Source organism: Leptosomus discolor, chromosome 5 (genome assembly GCF_034619465.1).
Source record: "Leptosomus discolor isolate bLepDis1 chromosome 5, bLepDis1.hap2, whole genome shotgun sequence".
NCBI lineage: Eukaryota > Metazoa > Chordata > Aves > Leptosomiformes > Leptosomidae > Leptosomus > Leptosomus discolor.
This window is the reverse complement of record NC_141395.1, coordinates 16,543,280-16,557,101: the sequence shown is the minus strand read 5'-3', so window position 1 is coordinate 16,557,101 and position 13,822 is coordinate 16,543,280. Positions and strand designations below refer to the sequence as shown.

Genomic DNA, 13,822 nt, shown 5'->3' with positions numbered 1-13,822 from the left:
GTGGATCACATCATGCCTAATTTACTTCCTCAACAAATTGTTTTTCAGTGGAGAAATTCTGTTAGTGATGCAACTTCAAGCAAGTATAGTTGTAGTATTGTGAGATACAAAAATGTGCTTTATGCTGTATAAAATAGGGCTTATTTTTATTTATCTTATAGGTTTGCATTAATTTAGGTGATGGCAAATACATCAACACTGTTGCACATGTTTCTCTGAAACTTGAGGATATTAAGTTGTACATGTATAAAACGATTGTTTGTTCGTTGTGAAGACTTGTTCCACCATGCTGTGCCTGTTGAAGGTATCTGAAGGAAGACTTAAGGCTGATCTTCAGACATTTTGGTGCTAACTGGAGGCATCACTTAATAAATTTTGTTTTCAGCTTGTTTGGAATGAAAGATAGCATCAGTTTATTTGTTTCTCTGCACTTGACTCCCTCCTTTCTTTCTTGTTTAAGGCTTTTCTTTTCCTTTTTTTTTTTTTTTTTGTAGCTTGTAATTCCATTAACCACGCAGGATGACCTGGACAAAGCTGTTGAACTGCTTGACCGTAGTGTTCATATGAAGAGTCTCAAGATACTGCTTGTAATACATGGAAATACACAGGTATGAGTTGACGTACTAAATGTCTGTTTCCTCAGTTTTCATATTGAAGTAGAATTCATATCTTTTCTTAAAGACGACATTTTTCCAATTGAAAACATTACTGATTGCTCCTTTAGTTCCCTTTAAGCATCTGTTAGCACTTTGTATTGACTTGGTTTTAACTTCTTCCTAGATTCTGTTCCTCTCTCTGTTTGCCTTTCCTGCAGTGGTAGGAGTGTTCCTTAATAGGATGATGATGTGACACAAGTTTGAGAAGCACATAGAATTTAAGTAACTGTAGTTATTTGAAACTGTTCTTTAAGTCGTATGTTGGTGACACTCATTTGTGACAAGTTAAATGTTTCTTGTAGCAAACAGTAGCGGTGGACTAGAGGTAAACACTGAGTTATTTTGGTATTATCTAGCACATCACAGACATATTGATGGGATTTGTATGCTAGTATGTATTGAAAATTGGTTTTAAATATTAAGAATGAGCTACTAAAAGCGATGAATTTTGATATAAATTGGCAAACTTCTTTTCAACTGCTTGAAAAAAGGAATGTGCTGCGCAACGCCTATAAAGTTTGCAACATACTTTCATTGTTGGGAGTATAAAGTAATAACTGCAATTTGTGACATGTATGTATTTTCAGTCAGCCAGTGTAAATAATGTGGAACCCTTGCCCTCACTGGAAGATTTAGATAATACAGTGTTTGGTGTGACAGACAGAAAAAGGCGACTCTCTGTAATAGGTAAGCTACATATTTCAATAGCTTTCATGGTAAAAACTTTTCTTTTGTAATAATCTCTTAATGAAGGTCTTGCTCTCAACATAGACTGTTTGAATTTCTCTTACTCATCAGTGACTCCACTATAGAGGAGGAGTGGATGTTGAATTTTAAGTCAAAGGTGGTTTAAATATATATATAATACAGAAAATTATTTTAAAACCCCCAATTACAAGTAGATAAATCAGTGTAGGGTTATTTGAGGTAACTGGTTGGTATCCTAAAAAGTCGATGTTAATACTCCAGTTTATTTTCAGATACAGGAATGAGGTACTAAAAAATCTGTTTGAATATATGGCAGTGCATTTGTTTGCTGAATTTAGGACTTCCAAATTTTTTTAATCTTAACATGTGAACATTTGTTAAAGATATTTTGACATTTATTATAACGTTTTTGCTTATTCATGTATTAAAGTTGGTGTGATGTTAACTTCCAAATTTAATTATGAAACTAGAGAGTTTAATAAAAAATTTTTCAGACAATTTGATTAATTTGTTATGCATTTATTATGAATAGATTGTGTTATTTTTTGCAAACATAATCTACAAAGATAAACTGAAATTCTCAAGAGTTGGAAAGAATTAGTTGACATGAGTGGAAGAGTTTGGATTTTTATTTTGGTTCAAAAGAAGACGTTTACCCAGTTAGATGTGCAGGCAAATTATATTTCTGTTCCTATATAATGAAAGTACTTTTAAATGCCAGCGAGGCAACCCTGACCCAAATTTTTCGTAATTGCTGGATTACAGATTATTAATTATTAAATGCTGTATGTAAGTCTTGTATGGCATAGACATTTGGGAAATTTCTAAGAAATGCAAGAAGTGATCCAGGCAATCTCAGTGCCTGTGAAGCATTTGAGTAAAGCCCCTGGATTCTGGGTTAGTGAAGAGGCTCTGACTTGCCCTTTTCTTTTAAAAGGTTCTAATACTCGTGACAGGAGTTCGCCTCCCCCAGGATACATTCCAGATGAGCTGCATCAGGTGGCCCGAAATGGGTCCTTCACCAGTATCAACAGTGAGGGTGAATTCATTCCAGAAAGTATGGATCAGGTATGTGTGTGATTTATGAAAGCTTTTGTTAGGTTGGTTTATGAAATATTGCTGTTCAAGAAGGGTATGGAATTGTTAGAAAGAACAGCTAAAGAAATTATGACAACCCTAGAAAACATGATCTGTGAGAGAAGGTTAAAGGAATTGTGGTTGTTTAGTCTTGTAGAACCTGTTTTTATTCTGTATGTCTCTTCAATCATTTAAATATGTTGCTTCAAGGAGAAAGAGAATATTCTTAATTTCCATGATAGTTGAGTTGAGGTAGTGATAGATATAAATTACAGCAAGAAATGTCTACATTAGAAAGCACAAACACCTTTATTTTAATGAGAAGGCTATGTAAGATTAGACCAGTTTTACAGCTTTCCCAGGTAATTGAAGGAGGTTTTAAAGAGTTTGGATTTGTGTCAGAATTATTTTGGCTTAGTGGACACCGTGTTGGGGTAGAGGCAAGGGGGTGGCAATGGGCCTGCTATAAATAAGCTCTGAAATACTTTCCACGATCACATTTTTGTGTGAAAATAGCAAACGTATGCTACTTTATCCGCCTTATTCACCTGCATTGTTCGTGTGGGATATCAGCACACTTAGCATGAATAAAAATCCTGCTCTCTGAATATCAAAATTGCCCTTAAAAACAGGGAAAAGATGGAGGTATTTTAAGAAGAAGAAAATAATGCTGCATACCCAAATCCCTTCAAGTTCTTGTTGACATTGGCACTGTATTCACAAATGGCAAGAGGCAATGGTTTTTATGAGATGACTAAATGAGAGACAGATGATGGAATAAAAATAGAGGCAAAGGGATTGTGCAATTTGTTGCACAATTTTAACGACTGAGCTGGGAGTAGAGACTGAATCTCCTAATTTCCAGGCCAGGATGCTATTCATTATCATAGCTACGTGGTCAGATCCAATCCAGGCCTGGATTCATTCAGTGAAATGGTTACTTTTGGTCTGGGCAAAGTCATTTTTGGTCACTGACTGATCGGAGAGACAGATGATCTCTGAGGTCCAGGATGTCCTTTCACTCCAGAGTGTTCAAGAAACGTCACCTATTGTATATGTGGTGCTGTGTAAGCTGTCAGCAGGGTTTAAATACAGGAATTTTTGCTTTCATAGGAAGCCGGATTAGTTTGACCTAAGCAGCCTCAATGGCCAGATTGGGGTGTTGGGAGCTTGCAACCTGTGTTTGCATCCTTCCCTCTTGAGTAGCCCCATCACCTTGTCAAGTGTTGACCATGCTGCCTGTCTATGTCTGTCACAGCCTGCCCCACAAAGGCAAGAAGGGAATTTGGGAGTGCTTTGTTCTGCTCTCCTGTTTGATCTGCCTGAGCACAGCTATTCGCACTCTGACAGCAGATCCCACACTTTCTCTACAGAAGAGATGATGGGTTGGATAGAAGTGGGCCATGGTCTGCCAGTTGGACCATAACTGCATTAAATTATAGAGGTAATTAACAGGGCAGCAGATGGGCTTCTTTCCCTTTCAGGACCTACTGTTCAGCATGAGAAAAGAGGAATATAATTGCTGAACATATGGTAAATATTGTCCTCCCTGATACAGAGTTCATTGAAGTGTCTGAGTTTGCAGAGTGCAAACTCACTTTCTGGACACTGTTTCTTTAATAAGGCTTTGATTGGTGCTTGGCAAAGTATGTGCCGAAGACCTTTAAGATGCAGCCCAGACCATAAAAATTGGAGGGATAACTACTTAATTTAGAGCAAAAGGCTGGTGTCCAATTCATAGAAAATAGATGTTATATAATATAACAAACAAATTTTATTTTAGGAGGAAGCTCAATTTAAGACAACAGGTGAGGTTTCCACTCTGTTTTTGAGAGGCAGGCTGGTAAATTTGTCACATTCAATAATTCAAAATTTAGATTCTGTTTCCACTTTCTGAAAAATAAATCTGTAAAACATTTTAGGTTGCTTTACTGCAAAAGAGAAGGGAGTGATGTTTGCCTGTCATTAAACTAGGGACTTTAAGGGTTGTAGTGTGCAATAAACAAAACGAATGTCAGCCAGTAGAAATAGCTGGTAATCAAGAGGTTGCTCTTGATTATCAGTTTCTGTTTCTCTGGATTAGAATTAGAGAAACAGGGAAAGTGTTGATGATTGATTTCATTATGTAATGGATCTGGCCTAGATATTCAGTTTTATGACTTCTTCAGAGTGATACGTGGCAGATTTCACACAGCCCATGAGCATTGATTATTAAAATGTCAGAAGTATTTTAGGAAAATAAAAAATCTGTCTTTGTTGTTTTTCTGAACTCCAGTTTCACATGAAAGTTTATTTTATTTGAAACAGGGTTTTTGTTTGGGTGAAAAAGGAGAGCATTTATAAATTTTATGCATTCTCCCTCTTTCTCCTTCTATTTTCTTTTCAGTTCTATTTAAAAATCTGTGTAACTCGCTTGGAGTCCTAACTAGAGATAAATGGTTAAAAGCTTTTTACAGTATTTGATTTTGGCTGTTTTCTGTGACTGCTAGTTGGCCAAACTTAAGCCACCACAAAGTTTATGTAAATTGTATTTACCACAATCTGTGCCCTCTTTGAGATTTTTTTTTTTTATCTTTGGTGATGACAACAAAATCCATGGGTTTTTTTAAACTGTCTCAGCTTTTAACCCTTCAGAGGCTTTATTTTTGTTGTTCTGTTAAGCTACTCTCATGCAGATATCACTATAATATTGAGACAATCACATGTACAGAATGTAGCAGTACAACTTGTTATGTGCAAAGCATGATAGAGGGTTAAATACCTTAATTATTTTCTAGTTCAATGCAAGAAAAATGGAATGCTTTGAGGATTGCAGGATGCAGTGCAAGTTCAACTATGGCAGCTAGCTTTTTCTCTAGTGACTAATGTTTCTGGTTGGTTTTTGTTTTTTGTTAGGCGTTTCAAAGTAGTAACCCCCAAGTATTTAAAAAAACCCAAACAACAAAAAACAAAACAAAATGCCAAAAACCTTGAACTTGTTGGTCTTTCTCTGTTTGTTATTTATTAGATGCTGGATCCATTGTCTTTGAGCAGTCCTGAAAACTCTGGCTCGGGAAGCTGTCCCTCACTTGACAGCCCTTTAGATGGGTAAAAATTACTTACATTCATTATTTATCCTTATTAGATTGCATAATGTATCAGCTGTAACATGTAATAGCTCTCCATCCACAGCTATTACTGAACTTCTTCCAGAAATTCTGCTGCAAGCTATAGAACATTTATAAAAGCTTATTGAAATTTAATTGCTTACTAATGCATGGAAAAGAGACATAGCTTTTTTTTTTTTTTTTTTAGAATTTACATTTGAAACACGAATTTAGACTACAAAAATGTACTGAAGATTTTTACTAAATTTTGCCAGTCTTACATATATGCGAAGTATACTCCCTGGCAGTGAGCCACCCCATCAAATTTACTTTTCTTGGGTACTGCTATATGCTACTGCTTACTGCTATAAGTAAGGTTTCCTTTTCCAAGGTAGAGGGTTCAAGAAAGGGTAGAATCACTTAAACACTTCAACATACAATGCCCTACTTTTCTTTGTAATTACTGTCCATTCTTCCCCCCTTGATCCCAGGGCAGACTTCCCACTTATTTTGCTTTGTTTAAACCTGTCAGTTAGAGAGAGGCAGTGTGTACTGAGGTGAGTTTGGAGATCTGCTTTGATTGACCTCTTAGGAGATTCATGTGTTTTCAGGAAGTCACTCTCCAGTTTCTCAGCCACCAGGTAAGCCAAACGGAACATGCTCCTGTTTGGTTTATGGTCGGTCAGGCAAATAACCTTGGGTCTTACGTTCCGCAGATTGGCTACTTGTGTATTTGGATCTGCTATACGAACAATACTGCTAATGAAATACTTTATTTAACTGTTAGAAAGGTAAAAAGTTGGAAATCATTGCCTGTGGCAATTCATCAGAGCTACAGCATTCCATGGTACCATTTCATTTGAAGACACAAATACATTTGGTCTAACAAATTTTTGAGTTAAATAATGAGTCTCCATTTCACAAGCAAGAAAACAATAGACATGAAAAGGTTCTGTGGTTGGGGTGTGATGGGTTATACACACAGAGTATTTAATGTAGCTACACAGGATAGAAATTCTACCAAAGTGCCAAATTTTTAGGTTTTTTTATGGGGCAGGGGTGAGTGGAAGAAGGGGAAGCTAAGCTATCTTAATTCAACTCGTGTTTCTTCTTCAAAACTTCTTTTGATTGATTTTTATTTACTTCATTTGTCACCTCTACTTAGATTGTTTTCCTTTTTTTTTTTTTTCTCTCCATTCAAATATTTCCTACAAAGATGTAGGTTTTGTGTCTCCATTTAGCTTCTGTTACCCATTAGAGAAATTCTTACCAGAAAGAGGAGGACATTGTTTTGGTATGTTAATGGAAATATACTGTAATCGGTTGCTCTGACTGGCAATCCCATCCATTCCTTTTGGTGGCTGGGAGTTACATACCAACTGTAGGTAAGAAACAATGTGATTGTATAAGAACCAAAAAATTCTTCATCATTCTATATCTCAATAAAATGGCTGTCTTAATCCTATGCCTTTCATGGAGAGAAGAGGAGATATTTTTGAGATGTTAAAAGGTTCTACATTTCTGTGGTTAAATTTCCTCAAGAGTTTTTGTAGGCTGTGTAAGAGATTTTGCCAGTCTATAAACCTTTGTGTTTAGCCATAAAGGTGTTAAATGTAACAGCGCTCCTTTATGGCTTTACTATGTTTTTACTAGTATCATTGCTCATTAATAGTCTATTGCTTTCCCATTACATTAAGGTCAATAAGCAAGCTTTCCATTGTTGGTCTTGAATTGTCACTGCTACCCATTAGATTTGGTCTTCAAAATTGGTTCCATATTTGTAAACTGGTGCAGCAACTTGCATAGCGATAACTTTTCATCAGTCATAAAGTATTGTGAGACAGTAAGATTACATGTGTAAGTACTAGGTTAACAGCAGTTTTTAGATGCTGTATGTTTTTATACTTCCAGAGACAACTATCCCAAATCTCGAATGCCAAGAGCACAGAGCTATCCAGATAATCATCAGGAATTCTCAGGTAGGCAAAAATCACTGGACACACTAGCTTTCGAGAACTCTCCCTCTTGCAGATAATAGGGCTTAGAAGGGAAGTTTACATTGAGAGGTATTGTATTACACAAACTTAATGTGGTAGGAGAAACAAAGCAACAAAATCCAATCCAAATGCACACAGTAGAAGATACAAAGAAATGTAAGATCTTCCAAATGTTTTCTTCTAGATTATTGTAACACCACTGCTCGTTTGCATAGTATAACTTATCTGCGTCTCTGAAAAGGACAGATGATGCAGTGGATAGGGGCACGCAGCGGTGTGTTAAACTGGACTGTAATATCCATCTCTAAGTTGGCACTTAGCCTTGGTTAATTTGTTTGGTTTTGGAGCGTTGTGGTTTAACCTCAGTAGGCAGCTAAGCACCACGCAGCTGCTCGTTCACTCCCCCACAGTGGGGTGGGGGAGAGAATCGGAAGGGTAAAAGTGAGAAAACTCCAGGAGTTGAGATAAAGACAGTTTAATCAGTCAAGCAAAAGCCGCACACACAAGCAAAGCAAAACAAGGGATTCATTCACCACTTCCCATAGGCAGGCAGGTGTTCAGCTGTTTCCCAGAAAGCAGGGCTCCATCACACCTCATGGTTTCCTGGGATGACAAACACTGTAACTCCAAACATCCTCACTTTCTCCTGCTTTCTCCCAGCTTTTATTGCTGAGCACAACCTCATATAGTTATGGGATATTCCTTTGATCAGTTGGGGTCAGCTGTGTCCCTTCCCAACTTCTTGTGGACCCCCAGCCTACTTGCTGGTGAGGCAGTGTGAGAAACAAAAAGGCCTTGATGCTGTGTAAGCACAGTTCAGCGATAACTAAAACATCCCTATGTTATCAACACTGGTTTGGTCACCGATCCAAAACATAGCACCATGTGAGCTACTGTGAAGACAATTAACTCTGTCCCAGCCAGAACCAGCACGTGGAGCCCTTATTTTCTCCTATGAGAAATGGGAATCACTTTGAAATGCTTATGACTTCCATAATTGAAAGCACTGCAAAGTGAAAGGGTGACAGAGAACTGTGTGCTGTGCCTATAAATTAATCATCATCACTAATGTTGTTTTCAAATGATACTCTGGCTTGAATCCACGTCGTCGTGCATGGTTCAGGATACAAAGTGCAATGGGTAACCTTGAAAGTGAAGTGTCTCTCATGAATGTGCCTCACTACAGAATTTTGCTGTTGAACAATGATTAGCTTCCAGTGAATCTGAGATGTTTTGTGTTTTTTGGTCTATTGTATACTTTAAGGCTTCTTTTTAATTTGTTTGTGAGGCTTTACCCAGATAACTGAGTGATGGTCTGTTTTTTTTCTTTTAAGGATTCTATAGTGCTTAACAGATTGCACCACTTTTAAATGGAAGTAAACTGAAACTATGTATAAGAAGCATTTAAGTGGCAGAGATAAATACCAACAAAGTTGGAAATGTCAGAAATTAGTTGGCCTTTGATAATCTTAATCTAGTTTACGTGTGTTTGTTACGGTTACTTTTTTAGTAAGAAAATCTTGCAATATTTTTTCTGTTTTTTCCTGTGGGATGCTCTGGTATTGTAACAATTGAATAGACAGCAACCATTAATTTCGTATTCAATATTTATTCTCATGATTTGATATGTAACAAAACCAGAATAGTACATACAGTCAGAAAAATTGTCCATCTGGCGTAGTCTTTCCTCTTGCCACAACCAGTACCAGGCTTCTATAGAGGAGCATGCAGTATTCCTCCCTCAGAATATATTCCTAGTCATGTGTAGCTTAAGGGCTCTGCAAATGCAAGATGCTTGTCTGTGATTTGATAAATTATTTTTCTTTCCTTCCACAAATTTTTGCAGTCCCTATTTCAACTTCTTTGAACTTTTTCAGTATCAACAGTACGTTGTGACAAGAAGTTGTTCAACTTACTGTGTTTTATGAAGTGTGCCCTTTGTGATTATTTTTCGTTTGTTGGGGTTTTTTTTTCATAGACCTCTTTATGTCTCCCTTTGAGCTGTTGCTTATCTAGTCTATAGAGGCCTGCATTCCTTATGGGGAAGCAATTTTGTATCTTTGATCATCTCTGTACTTCTAAATCTTTTCCAGTTTTACTAAATCCTTAGTAGAGTAGACTAAGGACTTTTTTCAGTGTATCTTAATGATTTATAGTATTTAATTTGCTTCTTAGCCAATACAGAGAGTTCAGCTGCTGCTTTATTGGAGCACTCTGTCACAAACCTTTACACTCGCCTACATTTAATTTCATCTGCCATTTTAACATCCAGTCACGTAGACTCTTAAGGCCTTTCTGTAATTCTTCTGTGGGCTTTATTTCTCAAAATGATTTTGTCACCTCACTCCTCATTGTTCTGTCCAGAGGATTAATACATAATTAAACTGCATGAGTTGTAGCCCGGATTCCTGTGGAACTGTTGACCGATTACTCCCATCTTATGTACTTATCTTCTAACCAATTATTTATGCGTGAAGGACTTTTCCCTTTATCTTGTGGATACTTTTCTCCTTCAGTAATTTTTAAAAGAAGACCTATTGAATATGCTTTAGTAATTCAAGCTGTGTTGACTCATTCACCAGTTTTTCATATTTATGCATCTTTAAATTTTGTTCTTTGTAATAGTTTCTGCCAATTTTTCTCTAGAAACTGTTTTTAAAAGTAGAGTAATTAGGCATGCTGCAGTCTTCTGACATTCTTTTAAGCAGGAGGTTATGAACCACTTGCACTATTGAATTCTTGATCCTTTTAAACTTTTGGCTGAATGTCCCTTTAGTTCTTGTGATTTGTTAGATTTGTGCCTTTTGTTCTATAATCTTTTTTGCTCTGATGCTTCAACTTGAAGCATATCCTCCGATACGTTCCCCCATGCTTAAGTTTATTATACCAAACTGATTAATTCTCTGTGCTTTTGTCACATTTTAAATTTTGAAATGTATCTTTTAATTTTCTAGTAGAGTATGATATCCCAATATTTGAGAAATTTGGAAAGGGTGGAACTTATCCCCGAAGATACCATATTTCATATCATCAACAAGACTACAATGATGGTAAGTGTGAATAATGCAAGAGTTCTACTTTCTTAATCTGTTTTTTTTCTTCTTAAAAAGCAAAGAAAGTAAGTTGTAAAATCTTAATGAATGAAAATATTGAAGAAGTTGAAAGCTTAACTTCTTTTCCCAAAGAAGTTGCTAAACTTCTAACCATTGGTAGAGCTGCTTAGCAGTCTTACCTCTGGTAAAGTCATGGATTACAGAATTCATGACTCATCTGCACAGTTGTGAAAATGTTTTCTATCTTTGGCCATGCACGAATCATCCATTATAAGCTTTTGACCTTTGTGACCCTTTTCTGTCCAAAGTAGGTATGTCGGTGTGTTTGTCGTTTCTTTTTTTGCTTAAAAAAGCCCCAAATACGGTGGAGTTTCTAGTAACAGTCTCTCTGATTGAAAGAGTAAATAAAATTGAAGAGCAATTATTTAAACCGAGACTTAACAATTAGCTGGTGAAATCAAGTGTTGGAATGTGAGGCAGCACCTGTTCATGTGGCCACAAAGCTGAGTTGGACGGTAATGACACTGGTGTTAATTTAACATGTTAAGCTTCCAGAGAAGGGAAAGAGGAGCAGCTGAAGGACTGTCTGGCTTGAAGGTGTGTAAAGCACTAGTTGAGAAGTGTTAAAAAGAAGTTTCTCCAAAGACCAGATGGTTTAATTTGCAGTATGGAATAAGCACAGCAATAAATGGAATTCTGTTACAGAAATCACAGAAATGCCAAATTGAAGGACTGCAAGGCAGCTTCAGTCCAGTCCCTTGCTCTAAGGCAAGATGAAAGAGGCAAAGATCTGTCACACTGACTTTTAAGTAAACTCTAAATTGACTTTAAGAGAAGAGAGATTAATTTTCTCTATGTAACTAAGTTAAAAGATATCTTATCTTATAACTTACCTTTCTCTGTCTTCTAAGTCATTTTTCCTACAGATGAAGCTGGTAACTAGTTATGCCACTTTAACACAGTGAAAAATTGGTCACTGCCCGTATATAACACTACATCACTCTCACATCTGTTTTCTCTCCTTAATTTTCTTCTTTCAAGCCTTAAGCCTTACCTCAGACACTTTTGCAAGCCTTTTTTTTTTTTTCTTTAATGATCTCTTCTACATTCTTTAGTGGCCAAAACTTGAAAGAATACTCAAGCTGAGGCTTTTCTCGTGGCCACTCTATGGTTATATCCTTTGTTATACACAACTTGGTATGTAGCCGTCATGCTAATACATTCCAGTATGACGCTTTAACGTTTTTTCATAGTCACCGTGCTGAATGCTGTTCAGTCTGTAGTCTGTTATAATTCCTGTTCTATATGACTTTTAGCCAACCAATTACTTTACACTATGTGGTTTCTGCATTTGATTTCTCTTTAAGTATGTATGTTGTACTTCCTTACTGAATTTTGTCTTGTTGATTTCTGAATCATCTGCAGCTTACTAATATCATTGTGAATTTTGATTTTTGTCTTTAAATGGACTTCCAGGCACACTTAACTTGATGTCTCTGCAGTATTTCAGTGTATTACGTTCCATCATATATACATTATCAGTTAAAATAGTGTATGGAAGTGTTTCCTGAAGGTAAACTGCTGTGGGTGTCCACTTAAATTATCCTTCGCTTTGAGGAATCGCTGATGACTGCTCTGAATCTGTCCTGGGCATACTCTGCATAGTAAACTGGTCTATGAACACTTCGCTAGTTAGCTGATGAGACTGTCACAATGAAACGGGGATATTGGATTAGCTACATGTGACAAACCAGTTATGGCTGGTTTATCACCTTATTATCTTCTCAGTGGTTTATAAAACTGCTTAATAATTTGTTTGCCTGTCTTTCTTGGAATTTAAATTGGCCAGACTAGTACATAAATCTGAGTCTACTTTTTCAAAGATATTTTATCTGCCTCCTTCAGTCCCCTGGGAACTCCTTCTCCAGCATAATACCTAATGAATCAGACTCCTTCAGCTGTTTTTGTGAGTTCTGTAGGATGAAACTTCATCAAGCTATGCTGACCTAAAAATGTTTGTATTATCTAAATATATTAACATGAATTGTGTTAGTCATCTGATTATAATTAACCTTTTTGAAGGTCAATGCTTTCTTTTAATTTTGTTATTCTAATACTGTAGCCATCTCTGAATTGTGCATTGTTTGTGGTTTGGTTTTTTTATATATAATTTTTTTGTGGTCTTCCTGTTGATTCCATGTGTAGGTCTTTCTGCATTCAATTCTTACTAATTTACAGGATGAAGATGCCAGCCTGGGCACCGCTAGAATGTAAACGTATCTCTTGCTCTCCTATTTATCAGAAATCTGGTATTTACAGCTTAACAGAGCAAAGCAAGTAGAGGCAGGGCATTCTTCTTTCTTCTCTCTCATCCCTCCAGGTTTTTGAAGCATGTCGATTACATTTCAGAACAGTTCCAGAATTTGGTCCCAGTTTTGGTCACTTAAACATAAACCAGTTTTTTTATTCAGTGTAATCCTTACATACATCTGTGATGAATGTTTGTTCTCTTCTAGGTGGACAGTTAAACCAGTACATTTCATGATCATTCCGTTGCATCATGGGCTGCGGAAGTTTAGAACTACATTACGTGAAATTCATGAAGTATTTCCATACATACATTGCATAGCGGTGTTTTTTGTAGCGTAACAGTGTTCTTTGTGTATCATTGAAGGTCGTAAAACTTTTCCAAGAGCCAGAAGGACTCAGGGGAACAGCTTCCGATCCCCAGTTAGTTTCAGTCCCACGGATCACTCGCTGAGCACCAGTAGTGGAAGCAGCGTCTTTACGCCAGAATATGAAGATAACCGAATGAGGAGGAGGGGGAGTGACATAGACAATCCTACCTTGTCAGTCATGGACATCAGCCCACCCAGTCGCTGTAAGTTAAGGCATTTTGTGAACTGCACTGTGAAACTCTCTGACCTTTCAGGTATATCGTATCAGAACTAAGCATGTGATCAAAACACATGCGATTGAGTAATACGTTTCTGTTTCTCCGATAGGAAAAAGTCAAGGCTGCATGCTCATCAGTTTTTCATTGCTTACTGTGCCAACCTTCATGTAGGTTTTCACATGGAATTTGCATCTGTGATAACAAGACACTAAAAATGTTTTTTGATGATTGGTTAGACTCTTGAGAACCTGAGAAGGGTTACGTAGATTGCAGTTACTATTTATTTTTGCAGGTGTTGGTCAAGTTTTCTAATAAATTATAGACCTCAAGTGGTACTGCTTTATATCTG

At 36.8% G+C, this 13,822-nt stretch overlaps 1 protein-coding gene across 1 annotated transcript in view; it reads left to right on the top strand.

The window, feature by feature from the left end:
- Window positions 1–13,822, top strand: part of MAP3K2 (mitogen-activated protein kinase kinase kinase 2) — a 31,451-nt gene that overhangs the window by 10,325 nt on the left and 7,304 nt on the right. The window contains exons 5-11 of the mRNA XM_009955090.2: window positions 495–608; window positions 1,244–1,343; window positions 2,302–2,432; window positions 5,449–5,528; window positions 7,439–7,506; window positions 10,479–10,574; window positions 13,252–13,458. Of these exons, the coding sequence (XP_009953392.2) occupies window positions 495–608; window positions 1,244–1,343; window positions 2,302–2,432; window positions 5,449–5,528; window positions 7,439–7,506; window positions 10,479–10,574; window positions 13,252–13,458 (796 nt within the window). The remainder of the gene's footprint in view (window positions 1–494; window positions 609–1,243; window positions 1,344–2,301; window positions 2,433–5,448; window positions 5,529–7,438; window positions 7,507–10,478; window positions 10,575–13,251; window positions 13,459–13,822) is intronic.